At 46.0% G+C, this 17,743-nt stretch overlaps 1 protein-coding gene across 2 annotated transcripts; it reads left to right on the plus strand.

The window, feature by feature from the left end:
• The first annotated feature begins 10,798 nt into the window (after positions 1-10,798).
• Positions 10,799-16,593, plus strand: RGS4 (regulator of G protein signaling 4). 2 transcript variants are annotated; one of them, XM_062581640.1, is made up of 5 exons: positions 10,799-10,931; positions 13,176-13,280; positions 14,273-14,334; positions 15,426-15,592; positions 16,100-16,593. In XM_062581640.1, exons 1-5 carry the CDS (start codon positions 10,888-10,890, stop codon positions 16,349-16,351), a joined length of 630 nt encoding a protein of 209 aa, XP_062437624.1. In that variant the 5' UTR covers positions 10,799-10,887; the 3' UTR covers positions 16,352-16,593. The 2 variants fall into 2 exon arrangements, with proteins under 2 accessions (XP_062437624.1, XP_062437625.1); XM_062581641.1 differs by lacking the exon at positions 15,426-15,592 and having other exon boundaries at positions 10,802-10,931; positions 16,100-16,170.
• Positions 16,594-17,743: the final 1,150 nt, after the last annotated feature.

Below are 17,743 nucleotides of genomic sequence, written 5' to 3' on the forward strand. Positions count from 1 at the left end.
GTCATCTTTCTGCACCAGTGCTGAAACAGGTTTCCTGAAAATATATTAGCAGCTCCAGAATGCAGAATAGGATAAAAATTGGATGATGTCTCAACTGGGAATAACTTGCATGTTTCCATATGATAACACCTGAGCGTGTACTGCAGGTCATTTGAGGGTTCAGGGTATATTCCTGCTTTGTGTAAGGTCTAGTGGAGATTGTTTCAGATTGAAGGATTTGCTGCACAGCTGGGCTGATCTCAGGCTGGAGGCAGCATATCCTTTCCCCCCGCTCTTTCATGAACAATTCAATATGAAAGGAAAACAGAAGAAAAAGAAAGTCCGCTCTTTATAGCTGTCCCTATTCCCCTTACAGCCTCTGCTGCACATTGCTTTGTGACGTTGCCAGTGACTCAAGACAAGCAGCAGGATTTCAGAGCTAATGTCTTTAAAATTTGAGCCCACTTAAGTCTCTGCTACTGACAGAGTCCAACTGCCTCCCCGCACTGCACTGATGGTTTTGGACCAACTGTGCCTGTATTAGAGAATTTAAAAAGCAGCAAAACACCATAGTAGGATTCAGCCTCTGTTGTCTGGGAGCCATAAAAACAGACAGTGTACAGCTGGATGCAGTAGAAATGGAGAAAGCAGAAGCACAAAGTTCTCTAGTGAACACCAGATTGAATGAAGCAGAATAAGTCCGTTAAGCTCAGTGCTGACGTACTCTGGCTATGAAGGTGCATGATGTAGGTGCCATCTGCTTGGTCAGCAGTGCCCGTTCCCTCCTAGCATGAACATCGTGGTGTAAAATCCTATGAACAAACCAGCCCTGGGGACTTTGTAGTGATCAGAAAGTCCTAAACTGGAATATGCCAACCCCAGGGCAGTGGGGAATATGTATGAATTCTTGAGCAGGAGCAGTCTGAGCTTCCCTGAGAGAGACAGATTTTCATGGGATACAGCGTTCACTGAGCAGGGAATGCCCTCGGTTCCCAGTCACTTTCTTGATGACATATTACACTTTTTGTGATAGGGATGCAGCTGGCAAGACAGCTGGCCTCTGTGCCTTAAGGCTTACTTCCTTCACATCCAGTTGATCTGAAGTTGTCTCAGGGGTTGCTCATTAACTCTAGAAGAGAAAAATCCTACTGAAACACATCTTTTTGCTGGATACAGAAAATTTCACAATCCTAACACCAGGAAGCTGCAACATAAGAGCTCTGCAGGCCAGTAGCATATGCCAAGGATGATGCCCTTGCCTCACAAAGATATAAGGCTCAATGATTAAGAGAGAAACCAGGCTTTAGGGCTTGTTTTGATTTCTGCTTCAGTCTTTCAACCTAACATACTTAATGCACATCAGGGAACAGGGCAAGGAAACACTTTGTTCTCATATCTTGCAAAGTCAATCAGTTGCATAATAGGAATCACAGAGGCAGCAGGAACGTGATCAAGTGCAGAAAAGAGACGCATCAAACATTTTATTGTGGCTATGGGGAGGGAGAGCCAGGCCACTAACTACCCAAGTTATCTTTCCCAAACTGCCTTTGAACCTGTTCTATATCAGCTGCCTGTCATTCTAAATACCACTCAGATTGCAAGGTAACTTCCCTGGAGGCCCTGCCTATTTGAACAGGAGATGTAAGCACCCCCAAAAGCCTCTGGAATGATTCAAAGTCTAAATTGGCAACTTCCTTCGCTTTAGTCCCACAGGGGTAGGGGTTACTCAGTGTCTGTGCAAAGCTGTGCATTAAACAGAATACAGTTAGAGCCTGAATGGATGGGAGAGAGGTGTGAGACAGCACCAGGTCAAGGTTTTCACCCCAGCTTTTTGGTTCAAAGGGCTGAGCTTCTTTCAAGGGAAAATGGCCTTATTGTTAAGATAAGAGCTCTTGCTTCTTGGGAGAGGTGTCTAGGCAGTTGGCTGTCCTGTGGCACAGGTAGGTTTCTTTCTATGCCCTTCTGCAGCTGAACCGCTGTGCCAGGAGTAGCTGTCACAGTGTCTTAATGAGTGAGAGCAGCAGGGATCCAGCTGTCTTGTAGCCTGACCTCTCTGCTGTTTTCCCTCCTGAGGCCTCTGCTTTTTATTATTATTATTATTTTATTTATTTTTTTATCAGCAAGTGCCTAACATAATATGACAAACCTGTAGTGCTTCAGCTGCAGATGTGCTGGCCTGCATCAGAGGGGACAGAATCTCCAACAAGGGCAAAAATTGCAACACCTTATCTGATAATGAGATTGGAAAGGCTATGAGAATTTTTGGCAATTTCTGTCTCTAAGAAGAAACTCCTCTTTTAAACTTGCTACCGACTTAGAAAATGGGCAAATAGTCAATGTGTTCTCTCCCAGTGCAGCATTTGGTGTGGTGCATTACCAAATGCTCTGTGCACACCTGCTGGCAGCTAAAGCCCCACATATTTTGATAGAAGAGATGCTAGGGGTTTGGAGAAAGCAGGATTGTGAGGCAGATCCCATAGAGGCATGTGAAAGGAAGAGGAAACAGGAAGAAATCACTCCAATATGGAGCCTTCCAGTGTCTTGCCAGTGTCTTAGGCTTGCCAGTGTCTTAGGCAATTTCCTTCTTTGCCTAACAAACAAGAACATTTGCTGTTGATGAGCCCAGCTGAGAGCTGCGGAAGTGCCTAATGACTGTAAGGGGCTTCTGGGCTTTCTTGCTCCACCTTGTAAATTTATCTCTCTTCCTCATTATATTAGCAGTATTTTTAGCTGCTCTTGCTCAGAGAGAAAGTAAGTTATTCTCCATTATGAATCTCGAGCACAAGAAAACAGTAAAGACTGTTAGAGACAATGCTAAGCGGAGATCCCTCTGCACTATCCCAGAAGCCTTGTGGTGCTGGTTCAGCTCTTAGTGACCTTCCTTGGAGGGTAGTAAGCCATGCAGCTCATGGACATGCTCCCCCTGTGACAGCCAAGTCTCCTAGGAGATTCCCAGCTGCCGGACAACGTTCCCATGGACAGTCTTGTTCAGATGCCAGGAGATGCATCCTTCTCCTTCCCACGGCTCATCTCTAGCGTGTCTCCTCACATGGCCTTCTGCCCTTTCTGTTGCTGTGCACTTTTCTGTCTCCTGTTCTCTCCTCTGGCTCTGATGACCCTGCTGTCTTTCCCCCTTTCTTGCCAGTCTGTTCTTTGACCTGGTCTTCCCTCTGTGGCCACTCCAAGAGATGCTTGTAGGGTGAGGGGGAGTGTGGCCGGAGCCTGATGGGAATGAGCTAGGGCACATCTTGTGGAGTGGATGTGAACGCAGGGCACTAGTGTGATCATGCTGCGAGGACTTTTGCAGCGGCGGAGGATGACAACTAAGAGTGCCAAGAGAGGGTTTACTGACTGACAGGATGCGTGTTTTGATGAGGATCTAGCTTTCTCTGTAGCAGAGCTGGGTCCTTGTCCATCCTCTTGTACTGTGTATGATGATCTTCTCTAGGTGGGACTAGCTCTTAAAATTGAGCTGACTGGCAATCTCAGATGAAAATGCTGTGGATGAAGTTTAGCTGGACTGACCGGAACTGTAGCATTATTTAACAGAATGTGGAAGCACAATTTGTCACCAGAGACTTGCAATTCCCTATTATATGTAAATACAATTTAACAGTCTCTACTTAGGGAATATCAAGCTCTTTGAATATGATAGTTTATACCATGATAATGCTGAGCAATACAACTCCTTTCAGAACTACAAATGTCTCTGTGATGCCCTGGATCTGAACATACCTGATCTCAGGAAGTATAAGTCCAAAATGTAAATTATTGGGTCCACCTCTGAGAATAGCAGGAAGCATCTTGTTTGATTTTCATGTTATATGGAAGTCTAAGGACTACTCTGTCCTCATCTTGTCCTGAGTTATCAGCTCAACCTTAACATCTGTTTGAGTCAGAAAGGATCTTCCCCCGCCGTCACCCTAGGTGAAGCACTAAGTCCTCCTCAATCTACACCGTTCAATTTCTTGTCCCTTCGTGCCTTCTTACAGGCCTTACCTGCGCCTGTCCCTTTCCTCACAGGCAGCTCTGCTCTGCTACCTGGGCTATCTCACAAGTGTGACACCTGGAAGTCACCTAGTGGCCACCCAGTCAGACCTGTCTGCCACCCTGGCCAGAGAATGCTGGTCAGCAATTCCAGCAACCATCCTGATGACATCTGGTTAGGAAGATGCTCAATCTGGCTTTTAAAATGTGAAGAGAAGGGCCGCCTCCTGCACCTTCAGTTCCATTATTCCTCTGGCTGAGGTCTGGCATCTTTTTTTGGCATCTGCAAGACCTGGGAGCTCTTCCCCAGCAGTGGTAAAGCAGTGCAGACACTGAGCAAGGAATGGAGAAAGTGTTGGGAAAGGCTTGTTATGATACCACTTAGCACATGGACTGCTCCTGGCCACAGATGTTCTGGTACTGCTGTGGAAGCTGGATTTCTTCTTGGCATCTCTTCATTTATTTATTTTACTTTTTAATTGCTTCACTTAGAGACCTTTCCCTATGGAAATTTCCAAGTGGTGCTTGTATTAAAAGAGCCAGTTTTTGGATACTAGAGGTTGATTCAAAGTAAGTGCAGAAGCCCATATGTTTTCTTCTATGTTAAGCCTGTTTTCCCAGCTGAAACACCAAAGCACAAATGGGCCTTGGGATGGAAGATTACAAGAGTCTCACCAGCTGAGCCAGTAACTGCAGTCTTTAGTGTCCAGCCTACATCAGAAAGACAAGCAAATACAGTTTCAAAAGAGACAGTAAGATTGCAACCATACCCTGCTAGGAAGTTCGAAAGGATGAAATAAAATACCGTGGAGCATTTTTTTTTCTTTCTTAGAAAGCCTAATTGTCCAGAAGCAGAAGTGTCTAACTGATGAAGCATTAGATGTGTTCTCAGCTTTGATACTGTGATCATCAGCTGCAGGGCACAACTACATGCTGTGTGCCATTGATTCTGCTCCCAGCTCTTTCTCTATTTTTTCTGTGTCACAGCAGAGCTCAGACCTGCTTGGATTTTAATCCCTGCTGCAACATACATTTTAAATAGTATGAGCAAAACAGAACTCACCGAGAGGTGACTCTTTTGTAGTAGTCTTCATTACATACTACTACATGTTTCTGTGCAATCATTCACTTCAGCAAGTGACTTTTTCCTGCTGTTTCAATTCCACATTTTTGCTACACTGGGAGTCTGCCACTTTTGTAGTTTCCTTCCGTCTGATTCACCTCCAAGACACAGAACAGGGAACTTCAGGCTAGAATCAGCTATTTTTCAGTGCATTCTTATTTTACTGTTTTTTGTGTGTGTGCTGTCTAAAGTAGCTGCCCCCCAGACTGTGAGAGAGAGACATTAGGGCTGACTGATCCATTGAATAACTGGACCTGTTAGAATTGCCATTCAGGTTGGGGGCACGTGAAAGGCATTTACTTCAACTGCAGGTCAATTTTGCTATTGTATTTAGCAAGCTGGCACCACAAAGTGCTTTTGAATGGTTGCTGTTTCTCTGCTGCAGGTGCTTGTCCTTGCTTTTGTGTTTCTCTAGCCTGCAATCGTGATGTGATGCTCGGTAAGCCCAGCCACAGACCTGTCAGACATCACCTTTTAAATAGCAGGCATACCCTTGAGGCAGACATTGACAGATGCTTGCTGTTTCCAGGCTGCCTTTTGTAAGCAGGCTTAGAAAATTAAACAACTAAACTGTGACCAGAGCAGTAAGCAGTGTGCTTTGGATGCTGAGCCATGACCCCAGTGACAAAATGTCCCCTGGGCACATTTTGTGCGCAAAGCCACTGGGCTTTGTAATTCTGAACGAAGCTGTAGCCTTTGTTCCCTAGCATGGTCTTTTCTGGTGTAGCAGCTCGAGTAATGCTCAGCTGCCAATGGAAAGCAGAGAAGGAAAGAAGGTTTGTCAAAAGTTAAGGTGCAGCACTTTATCTCCTTGGATCTGCAGCTAGGAAAGATTTAGCCTTGCACCATGTAACTACATGTCCTCTAGTAATTGCCTAGGCGGAAGATTCTTCACGCACATTAGAAAGCCAAGTTATTTGAAGCCATAGAAAAGAAGTCAGTGCACAGCTGAGTTGCTAAGGTGCAGAAGGTGTGAGGAGTGTTTTAGCTGTACACTGTACAGGCAGGAGTTGATGCTCTTAATTTCTGACGCATCAACCCTCTTTGCCTCCCTTTATGCCTCCTCCTCTCTTTGTACCTTATGGCACATTTGGGTGAAGCAATCAGCCCGCAAGTGAGAGATCCCTAAACGGGGTGTGCACAAAACACTGCGTCTTTTAGCTAGCGTGGTGATGGGCCCACATAGGCTAGTTAGAGCTGTTCCCACTGCTGTCTTCATAGGGAGTTTCTAAGTAACCTTCAAATATTAAGCGCAAACAACTTGCAAAGAAGAACGTGAAGGAACATAGAGTGGTGTGCTTGCATGAACAGCAGCTTACTTCCTATTGCACTGCACACCAGGTAGAAACACGGAGTGAAAATGCTTACATATGGTTGCTGTTGAAGGTAAAACTCTCTGCTGGGAGCGGTCCACAGCGAATGTGTGTCTCTCTAGCGAATGTTTGCTTGACGGGAGCTGCAGTCCACTCGCAGCTCTTTTGGCGGGGGGTGCGGTGCTGAGCTTGCTGCTTGCACGCAAATAGGACAAAATCGGCTGCTTCCCCCCCACACACACATGCATTTGGGGAACAAAAGGAGTAATGGCAGCAGTGGAGGCCTAGCACTGGGAGACTTCAGCAGAGCTGTGGGCAGAGCTGGGACATTCTGTACGAGCACCTGCTTGGTGTCCCTCGTATGGACCCCAGCAAGTGTACCCCTGTCTGGAGGCTGCACAGCCCCAGGCACAGTTTAGGGTTTTTTATATCAACCAAGTACAACAGGCTCGCAACAAAGACTCTTGGAGGAATAGGCTAAAAAGCTCTTGCGACCAAGGATAGTCATTTTAAACGTATTTTAGAAAAAAAGAGGATCCCAGAAGAGTGAAAGAAAGCCATACTGTAAAAGGGGGTAAGCTATACTGTCGTAGAGCTATTAATCTTTTGGTCACTGCAGGAGTGCTATTAGTGTAGATGATAGCAGACTCGCTTGTGAAAGTGGTGATATAACTGATGCTAGCTGACATGTTTTTATGGAAAGATAGGCTACCTCATTAGAGGTATGTGGTGCTGAAATATGTTTCTAAATGCGTATGACTTGCTATCAATATTTGGATTAAAATATCGTAAAATCCATGTTGGATTTTAATGGACTTAAACTGGCTAAGCAAGAGATTTCAGAGTGCTTTTAGTATTGGTAAAGCGTCAGTGTATAGGTGTATCCTGGACTGGCTTGCAGTCTAATGTTATTCAGAACTTCTGTAGTGATTAAGAGGAAGTTTTTTAGGGGCTGTTAATCAAGATGGCAGATGAGATAGAGATTTGGAAAATCAGAAAGAAAATTACACAAATTGTAGCTTTTTCTGTTGTTTGAGACTCTGGGAACAAGAACAGCAATAGTCAGATAGAAGACTACTTATTTTATTAGCAAACCCAAACTAGGAGGAAAGAAAAGTCCATTAGGGGCCAGACAAAAGTCTACCATTGATACAAAATGAATTTTTTATTTTGATTTTCCCAGATATTTTGATAAATAATAATAAGTAGGCAACTAAGAAACTAGGGGTTGAAGCAAACAAAAATAATCCCCCAAACTCTATTATGGTCCTTCAGGAAGATAACTGAACAGGAACTTCCAAGCACTAAGAAATTATGAAATACTGTTGATGTTGTAGGTGCATATGTAAGTGGAAAAAAACTGAGATTGATGGGAAAACTATGTGATGTGTGATGTTTGATTGTGTGAACTGTATGAAGTTAGTGCCAGGAAACCTGATCCTAGAATCTACTGCCTTCTGTAGAGAAGAGCAGGTTCAGCAAGAAACTACAAGAATGAGCCAAAGCGGGGAAAACCGCTCTATCTTTAAAAATTTCTCTTCAGGTTGGTCAAGAGAAAAAAGGTGACTGCGTGAACGTGAAGGTGCATCCACTTGCAAAAGGTTTTGAGCAGCAAATTTACCACATGCTGGAGTGGTTAGTTATTCCTTTTGTGAGGACTAAGTCAGGAAGAGATGCCTTCTCCTAAAAGGCTGCATCTTTGGACTGGGTTTTGAAGGCTGTGACTGTGGTCATGCGTGAAGCCGGGCTGTGCATTGCAGAGTCATGGGAAAGAATAATTTCCTCAGCCTGTGCTGTGGGACATCATTTCTGGGAATCCCAGTGTTGGCTAAGGGAACCCATGGGGACAAACTTGGCTGTGCCCATATCTCTTACAGAAGGCAGACCACAGTCAGTGCCCTGGGAGAGGAAATTTCGCTGTCTACAGTGTCAGGCTAAGGCACACGCTGAACTGATTCATCTAAACTCTGATGTCCTCCCAGAGTGCTGTCAGCTCATTAGCCATAATTCAAGGTGCACACACATGTGGAGAAGATGTAGCCATTATTACTTGAAGGAAATCTTATCCCAATGATGTGCTTTTTTGGAGAAGAACTTAGTGAGCGGGGAGTTAGAGTGTAAGGATTTTCATGTAAAGAGTGCTTGGGGTGGGGGAGAAGAAGAAAAAAACTGGGGAGTTCAGCCCAGCCCCTCTCTGCAGCAGGACCTGGCACGTGGACCTGGCACATGGGTGTGCACTGTGCTGCACACCCATGCAGCAGTGTCACAGTGGCAGATGCTTGTGTGGGTCTTACAGCCAAGGCCCTGTACCATGGACAGTGTTTCTCAAGCGTGTAGGTGCCACACAGAGTCCTCACCAATGCTGTCTGTAAAACAGATCCAGAGCTAGATGCACTGGGGTGGTGATGTCTGTGAGCAAGATGGGCCGTGCCAGCAGCCAGTAGGCCCTCTCAGTGCTCTGCCCGTGTCCCCAGAGTACCCAGGTGATTTGCTAGCCTGGTCCCAAGGAACTTGGCTGCCTTTGCAAGACTAATAGGAGTGGAAGGAAGATGAGTGGGCCTCTGTTAGCCTCAGCAAGATGGACTAGGGGAGAAGCTCATGACAGGGCTCTGTCTCAGTTGCACATCCTCACAGCTCCCATGTCATTCCCTTCTCTGTTTCCAGTGACACAAAGCAGCCACCTTCCTCGTGCACTAGTGCATCCCACAGCATGCTGCTCTGAGGTGGGAAGGGACCAAGGCAGGAGAGTTTTAGGCTATTGGGAGGGCAATAGCCTCCGGTAGCTTGACTCTAGGCAATGACCGCAGAAATAGCATCTCCATTCTCCCTGCCTCTTCCCACAGCCTTCCGCTTGCGTCACCCGTACACTTTCGTGTGGGAGTGAGGACGTGCAAGTGTGCAGTTATCCCTTAGCAATGCTGATAGGAGAGAGTGCTTTGTTTAGTATCCTTGTCTCTAGCTGTATCCTCCAGGCCACAGTGAAGAATTTCTTGGCATTTACTAAATGCTCCTTAGGTGTTTCTTTCTTCTGGTCAAGCGTTGTTTTAAGATTAAAGTAGTATTTTGCTTTGAACTGATCTTTAAAGGCCCCTAAAATCATACCAGCCCAGCACAGGGACATCAGTTGCTGTGGCCAGGTTGGAGGATGCTGATGGTAAAGCTTGGGAGTTATTTGGATCAGCAGGCAGAAGCATGGTGAGTTAAGTGGATTGTCACATCCAGGGCCAAGCCTGCAGTGCCAGCGCACCCTGCATGCCTTTAAAGCTGCTAGGTCTTCCTGATGCATGCCACTTTGGAGAAGGAGGGAGGATGATGCACAAGATGTACTACTGTGACCTGGTATCCAATATCTGGGGCCATATACTAGTTTCAGAGGGCTGAGACTCCACTCTATCCCACGGAGGCAAAGGTAGGTTGGCCTACTTGGACCCTTCCTGTCCCCACCACAGCAGCAGAGAGTCTGGGCAGGTAACCAGTGTCCTTTAGTGCACAGCAGGCTCAAAATTGCCAGAAATCCCCTCAGAGCAGGTACAGTTATGCATATTGTTTTAATGAAGTATTTTCCAGTAGAAGTCTGTACTTTCAAGTCCAAAGGCTGTAGGTTTTTAGTAGAGGTAAATGTAAATGGAGGATGAAATGTTACAGCAATACCAGCATATCCAAAGCAGCCATGTTCTCAGCCTCCTGTCTTTCTTTTTTCAACACATGTACATGCACAGTCTCCAAATGTAAGCGTGCTGGGATGTGCTAACTCATGCATATGTTTGTGGTCAAGTACTGATCTGCCCCTCAGAGCTTGTTCTTTCAGCATCACCACAGGTACATATCCCTATGGCTTTAAAAGAAATAGAGACAATCTCATTTTCCTGGGTGGTTCCCTGGTGATTTTCTGTTCTTGTTTCCTTGAAGCTCCTATTCCTGCATTTGTTGGGATTATGGGAGCCTTTTTTGTTTAAAATTCTTGTTTCTTATTTTTTCCAGGCTGCTTTAAATAGAAGGGGAAAATGAATGGAAAAACCCACAAAGCTCATCTCACTTCTCCAGATTGATTCTTTGACCCTTTTCACTATCCTAGGCCTTCCGAAATCTCCTTCAGTTTGTATCTGCACCCTTCCAACTTTTGCAATACAGGAAAGCCCCGAGAGATTTTTTCTGTTCTCTTGAAAGATTCCACCTCTGCAGTCAGACAGCAAGCTTCATTTCTGGTAAGGTTTTCAGTCCCACTCAGTCCTTTGTCTTGGCTTTTACGTCACCAGCTTCCTCCTGGGTGGGCAAAAAGGGGATGGGTGCTGCTGCTGAGCTGTCTCCTGACTGGGTCACACACTGCTGCTGGGCTGTCTAGGCTAGGCTATAAAACAGAGCCAAGCCAGTGCAGCTGGCTTAGAGAAAAGACTGAATTCTGCAGCCGGCAAAGGACCCTCACACAGCCTCTATCACCTCCTGCATTTTTTTTCCCCGGAATACAGAGCTGACCTTTGGAGCAAGATGTGCAAGGGACTCGCTGCACTGCCAGCCACATGCTTGAAAAGGTACTGTTTGTTTCTGAGCATCTGTTACGGTCTTGTTAGTCTGTAGATATGCTGATGTATTGCATTTTATGTCTGAAACAGGAGTGGCAGGCTTGGCTCCGATTCTTCTGTAAGATTAGATACAAATGATTTGTTTTCAGGCTTTTTTTTTCTATCACTTGGAAACAGAATTGCATAAAGGTTTTGTGCATTTAAATTTTGTAGCTTTTTTTTATACCTTTTTGTACCTGTAGGAACTCTAAACCCACCCTTCCTATCAGCAAAACAAGCAGCTCTCAGCGGTGCTGTATTTTAATCTCACTGCCCTCTGCTTCTGCTGCTGGCTTTGCACTCCTTTTTTCCTTTGAACCCTCTTTCTCTAGTGAGTGGAGGCAATTTGCTTTTCTTGATTTTAAGGGGAAAGCAAGGTGGACGGATTTCACAAAAATGGAGAATTGTTCCCCCAAACCCAGCCCAAATGCAGGAGCTGAGCTTGGCAAGACTGATGACTTGTTTACAGGCACCTGGGTGCCAGCAGGCAGAGCAGGGTGTGGGCTGGCCAGGGTACCATGGTGCCGTGGCCCTGGGTGCGGCAGCAGCCGGCGTGGGGTTGCAGTGGGGTCAGGCTGTACCCCCAGTGCACAGTACTGAGGGGCCAGTGTGGGCCTGACCTGAGCTGTCCCCTGGCATGCAGTAGTGGTTGGTGTGGCCTGGGTCAGGCTGGGTTGTGCTGCCACTGTGAAATCGGGTGGTGCCAGGTCAGACTGTACCCTGGTGTGCTCTCATCTGGGAAAAATAATCCTTGCTTGTGGTCAGTTTGAAAAATGTGCTGAAAAAATGGTGAAAAATGTACACCCCCCCCCCAAAAAAAAAAGAAAACTTAGGGGAAAAAAAAGAGCATTTTAAAAAATCCACAGGAAAAAAATGACATCTTTTAACTCTGTCCAGGTATCCTCAGGATTTTCCATCTCTCAGAAAGTTGCAGAAGTCACTGCAAATGGCAGTGACTTGTTCCCTTCTGCTGCCTTCCTCCTGCAGAAGCAGAGTGGTCTTACTCTTCTTGTGGCAGCTGGCATCACAGTGAGTCTGGCACTGCAGAGCTAGCGCATCCTCAGCTCCCTGCTTCTACCTGGTCAGGGCCTAGATTTGTCCTGGTCATAAGAGCCTTGCATTAGAGAAATTGTGAGTTTCTTCACTCTCACCTTAGTACTGCTGAAATAGAACTGAGTCTGCTCAAGTTGTTAAGAAAACATTTATGAGAATAGGCAAGCAGTGGGATAAGATACATCTTAGACTGCTGAAAGAGTTCTACTAGTGGAGCAAAAAACAGTGCTGGGAGGCCAAGCAGCTGCCAGGACTCAGCCTTAACAGCACATACTCCTGGTCTTTTCTAAGCTCTGATATGAGAAGCAAGAGGAGAATTTCCTGCTTATACCAGTGTTGCACCCTGAGGCAGGCTGTGGCTCACAATGCTGAGCAAGCAGGATTGATTAACTACCACCATCGTTCTTAAATTGAAAGCAATCCTGAAAGGTGCTGAGACCAATATCAGTTGCGTATTTTTATTGTGCAGCCCATCACTGGCTGCACTGGTCCTGAGCATGCTGAAAAGCAGAACAAAGTTAAGCATGCATCCTCTTAGGAGCTTGCTGTAGAAGAAAGGAATAACTTGCAATCAAAGTGTGGGCTGGATCTAGTGAAGATCTGGTCTCATCTCCTGATCTCACCATATGTAATCCTGCTCCTAGCCCGTTGCTTCCTTCCCTCTGTGTCACAGACAGCTGCTTCGTGGAATGGTCCGGGAGGGCACGGTTGCCTGTGCAGCCCAGTGATGAGTTGTGGAGAAGGCAGGGGCTATAGGGGTGGATTGGTAAGTGTATTAAAACCAGCCATTTGGTAGCTGGGCAAATCAATTCAGAGAGAGATGTCACATTTACAGAATTATGGTACCTATCTATCGCAGTCTTTTTACTGCTAACGAACGATAGGAGCTTCTCCCCTTTTGCTATCACTTCCCACAGGCTGATGACAGCCTTCTTCTCAACAAGAAGGTTGTGCTGTTGAAAGTGAGAAATTACTTTTATTTGACTCTGATGCTTAACAGAAGTACAAACTATGAAGAGTGACATGTCAGCACTGGAATCAATGACAGCAACCTGCATTTGTGTCACTGACTATCTCTGAAAGTACTTATAGTGGGTGAAGAGGCTGCAGGAAGAGTTTTAAAACACTATCTTCATTTCATTCTTGAATTATTTTTTTCAGTGCCAAAGATATGAAACATCGTCTGGGCTTCTTGCTGCAGAAGTCAGATTCCTGTGACTACAGTTCTTCCCAGGGCAAGAAGGAGAAAATATCTCCTACTCAGAGGTAAGAGCAAATGTGGCTATGTAGTTAAGCCCAGGCTGGCTACAGGATGCTTGCTTATTACTTCAGTAAGCTGAACTTCATTAGCATTTCTGCTGCTACTGCTTTCCAGTACGTGCTGAAGGCATGTATGTTTGACTCTAGTGTGGGCAATAGTTCTCAAGTATTGATGACAGTCCCTTTCCAAGGAGAAGGTTGGTCTAAATACTTCCCGAGGTCCCTTCCCACCAACATTCCGGTGATTCAAAGCATGTGCGCGTATGGAAAGATTTGTGCAGTCTCCTGCGCAGGGGAACAAGGTGATCACAAGACCTAGTGTGACTTCACGTAATTCAGAATCAGCAGCACTGGTTCTTTAGACAGATTTGTGCAATGGTCCACGCAGCTGCACAGAGTTATTGGCACAAAAAAAAAATAGAGCAGCCTGTCAAGGTATCACTTCTGTCACTGAGGTGTAAGCAGATGTTGTTTTCTCTAAGGAGAATTCTAAAGGCCAAGACATGTCCCTAGAACAGATAAGCCCTAGAATGCCCCCTTACCACCTCTCTGTGGTAGGGAGATTAATGCAGGGTGTGCAAATGTGGTATGGTAGTTCCCTCATTTCCCTCTTTTCTCTATAACCAGTGTTACTCTGACAAATTAAAAGAAATCGGCTTTGATTCTCTTTGGAGCTCACTGATGTGACCTGAAAGAGTGATCTCAGCTCCATACCCCAGAGAAAGATGCAGCCAGCCAACAAAATAGAGTTCCCAACTATTTTTCTAGAAAAATTCCTTTCCAGCCTCTGGCTGGTGACTGGAAATGCAAACTGGAATTTCTGGGATTCCCAGAGGTCCCCTGTAAACCAGGTAGACATTTCCTTCTTGGTCTTGCATGTATGCCTTTGAACAATTATGGAAAGAGACTCTGTAATGGTACTGAACAAAAAACCCAAATCTATCCTTTCTGTACTCCCCTTAAACCTTCTCTATATATCTTCCTTTGTTTCCTTTTAGGGTTAGCCAAGAGGAAGTCAGAAAGTGGGCAGACTCTTTGGAAAACTTGATCCATCATGACAGTAAGTAGAGAGAGCCCTTCTGCTAGAGATGTTGAGGGGGAGTCAGCATGCTGAGCAGTCCCTGGAGGTGGCATGAGACATGTTATCTTTTGTCTCCTGGCAGTATACAATAACTCCTTTGGTCTCCTGGGTCACTGGGAGGAATGATGAAGCATGTCTGATTGTGAACAGGGCCTCAACCTACTAGTAAGCTGTTCCTTTTGTGAGGGCAATTAGAAAAGGAAAGACCCTATACCTATGGCTCTGTGGGGCAACTCTGCAGGCTCCTATGCTGTCCTCTGGCTTGCTGAGAAGAGATCTCTTACTACTTCAGCAGCTGAGCTGAGTTCAGCTACTGACCCTTTCTACTGTATGCGCAAGAGAAGAGAACCTATTGAACTAAATCCAAGTTGTGTGGCTGCTCAGCAGTCAGCAACGCTCCTGCAAACAGGTGTGCTTAGTCCATCTTGCTTCCCCTCTCACTTCCACTTTGCACGCTGCCTGCTGTGGTGGTCACAGTGGTGCCACACTTGTTTCCCTTCCTCCCTCCCTCCTCCCCAGACAGTGGTCTCCTGAGTGCCCTGTTTCAGTCCTTGTGCAAGCTGATCTCAGGGGCACCAAAACTGCACCACACAGCGGGTTAAACAAGCCAGAGAGTGGAGAAACTGTTTCCAGCTGAGCCCATGGGAGTCTGTCTTCCCATCAGTTCCAGGCTAAACTTATGTCCTTGAGGTTTCCTTCACACTGTTCCCATGGCCTGAGACTCTGCAGTGTGTGTTAGCTGTCTTCTCAGGGCTTCCGGGGGACATATGATTTGCGTGTGTTCTCCTGGCTGTGTCACTAAAGGTCACTGTTTGGGAGTAGGCAGCTGAGGACCCACGCATGACATCCCTTTGGGGCCTGTCTGAATTCCACCTTCCCTCGGCTTGCACAAGCAATTGCTGTGGAGGCAGACAAGCATCTCTGACTGCCTGCAGCAGGGGAGTTGCTCATTCAGCTCTAGGAGGGAGAACCCAGCATTGCTGTTTTCCGAGGTGTTGGAGTTCACAGGCACTTCCAGTCACAGGAACTATCAGTCTGACCTGCTCTGGTTTCTTCTAAACAATCTATAGGAGGACTGGCTGCTTTCCGGGCTTTTCTCAAATCTGAGTACAGTGAAGAAAACATTGAGTTCTGGGTCAGTTGTGAGGACTACAAGAAAACCAAGTCACCAGCCAAGCTCAGCCCCAAGGCTAGAAAGATCTACGATGAGTTCATCTCTGTGCAGGCAACGAAAGAGGTATGTGCACCATCTCTTAGAGAATATTCCTGGGCATGGGCATCACGCCAAATCCTCAACCAGGTGAGAAACACGGGGAAGCAGGGGTTTGGTAGTGTCACAGAAGTTGAAGGGTGCTGCTTGTCTTCTCATTAGCAAGAGAATGATGCTATTTGTATTACTTAAAAATTAAACTTGGACAGAGTGAAAGGGTGTTCAGTTAACGACCACATGGCTGTCCCACATATTCAGGTGGGAAAAGCCTTTGAGGAATAAGATTCTCCAGTATTCTGGCTGCTCCTGTGCAATTACTTGAGTTTACTGGCTAATCGCACCCAGAGGCATGTGTGCCAGTCCCTGGTGGCTGACTGCACAGATTCTCCCAAGGCTGCACAATGTCAAATGGCCATTTCAGACAACTGCCCCTCAAGAAGAGCTTAAGCTTACTTGGTGAGGATTGGATTCTCCCTTACCTATGCTAGCTGCTTCTGGGACAGATGCTATTTATGCTGTCCCTCTTGCCTGCAGGTGAACCTGGATTCATGCACACGGGACAAGACAAGCCGGAATATGCTGGAGCCTACACTGTCCTGCTTTGATGAGGCTCAGAGAAAAATATTTATCCTCATGGAGAAGGATTCTTACCGCCGTTTCCTCAAGTCCCACTTCTACCTGGACTTGGTGAGCCCACCTGCTGTTGGCTGTGGGCCTGAAAACTGCAAAAGAAGCCATGTTCACACCTTAGACTGCAACTCTAACATCGTCTCTCAGTGTGCCTGAACCTGTAGCAAGCCAGGAGCAGGCAGGGCTCTTGCAGGAATATATGGCAGCAAAAGCATTCATTGGCATGAAGCAACAGAGCTGTCTCCAGTAGCTGTCTAATATCCCAGTTGTGTTCCATGTCATGCAACAGTCAGCATTTGTAACCCAAGCCAGGCTCTGTTTGTGTAGCAAACCCTCCTGTGACTCCATCTGTGTAGGAGCCCTGGAGTCTGTTCGACATGAAAGCTGGGTGAAATCATTGTGTGTCTGCTGTGTTTTTGATATGCATTGCGAGCCCGGGTGGGCTGGTGCTGTCAGAAAGAGGTGCACTCACTCAAACCTAGCAGTAATCACAAAGGGTCCAGATGTGCAATGTTGCAATGAGACACCTAGAAAGGAGCAGGGGGAAGAGGAAGCCAAGGGAAGTGTTGGAGACTGCGATCTCCCCTTTTATAATCACAAAAGCTTAGATAAAAAGAACTTTCTCTGTACCTTAGCTGTTCATATAGCTCGTAAGTATCCAGGCTTTCAGTAGTATTTGCACAGAGTTCAGGATGTGTTGCATATACTAGTCAGACTTAGGAACCACTCCTACCCTTTCTTAAAAGGGACACCAAAACTTTCCAGACTAACAGCATCCCTTGATCATTACAGCCAAAATTGTATGAAAGGCCTCCTCCATGGGTGCTTTTCCCGCTGTAGTATCTAATTTATGCTGGCCAAGGATCTTTCCTAGGACTACACAGAGCTCTTATTGGGAAAGGTTCATTCCTTCAGTAATAATTGTATCTTTCATGCTCTCAGATTAAAGAGACCTTCCTAATACCATGACCAAGCAGGGTAGAAATGTTTCCTTCTCTGCCAGACTGGCAAGTCTATATTGGCAAGTGTATGTTACTAACTCTGGGAGGAGCATCTGAATTTATATTTGCCTGCTTTGGCTTGTCTGAAGCAGTTTGTGATTGGGACTGGATCGCTACTGCACTAGCTGAGAAGAAGAGGACATGCTTGAGAATGCTTGATACATGAATACTTTTTATGTGAGTCTGTAGTTCGGTAGTAGCGTTACTCATTTTTTTGCCTGAAGATGGTAGGAGATTGACACATTTGTCAGTCTCCTTACTAATCCTGGGCTTGGCCAGAGGGCAATATATTTTTTAATCACTATGTTTAGATTTGGCTTTCACTCAGGTGCCTTGGGACCTGACGCTGACCTGCACTTGGAGGCAGAAGGAATAAATGCTGAGCTTGCTGTCTTGGGCTGGAGATACCAGGCATTTCCAGTGAGCAGCTGGAGAGCAGTGGGTCCTGCTCTCCTCAGTGCTTGATCTTTCCCTAGCTTGGATAGAGCTGCTCTAACAACTGTGTATTCCTCACTCTGCATCCCAGTCTTGTCACACCAGGGTTTTG

This window comes from Rhea pennata, chromosome 8 (genome assembly GCF_028389875.1).
Source record: "Rhea pennata isolate bPtePen1 chromosome 8, bPtePen1.pri, whole genome shotgun sequence".
NCBI lineage: Eukaryota > Metazoa > Chordata > Aves > Rheiformes > Rheidae > Rhea > Rhea pennata.

Bases quoted from the DNA above. Each gene is read 5' to 3' on its own strand.
- RGS4 (XM_062581640.1), top strand. From the start codon at position 10,888: ATGTGCAAGGGACTCGCTGCACTGCCAGCCACATGCTTGAAAAG. The intron at 10,932-13,175 runs GTACTGTTTGTT...TATTTTTTTCAG, and splicing joins CCAGCCACATGCTTGAAAAG to TGCCAAAGATATGAAACATC. The intron at 14,335-15,425 runs GTAAGTAGAGAG...AACAATCTATAG, and splicing joins AAACTTGATCCATCATGACA to GAGGACTGGCTGCTTTCCGG.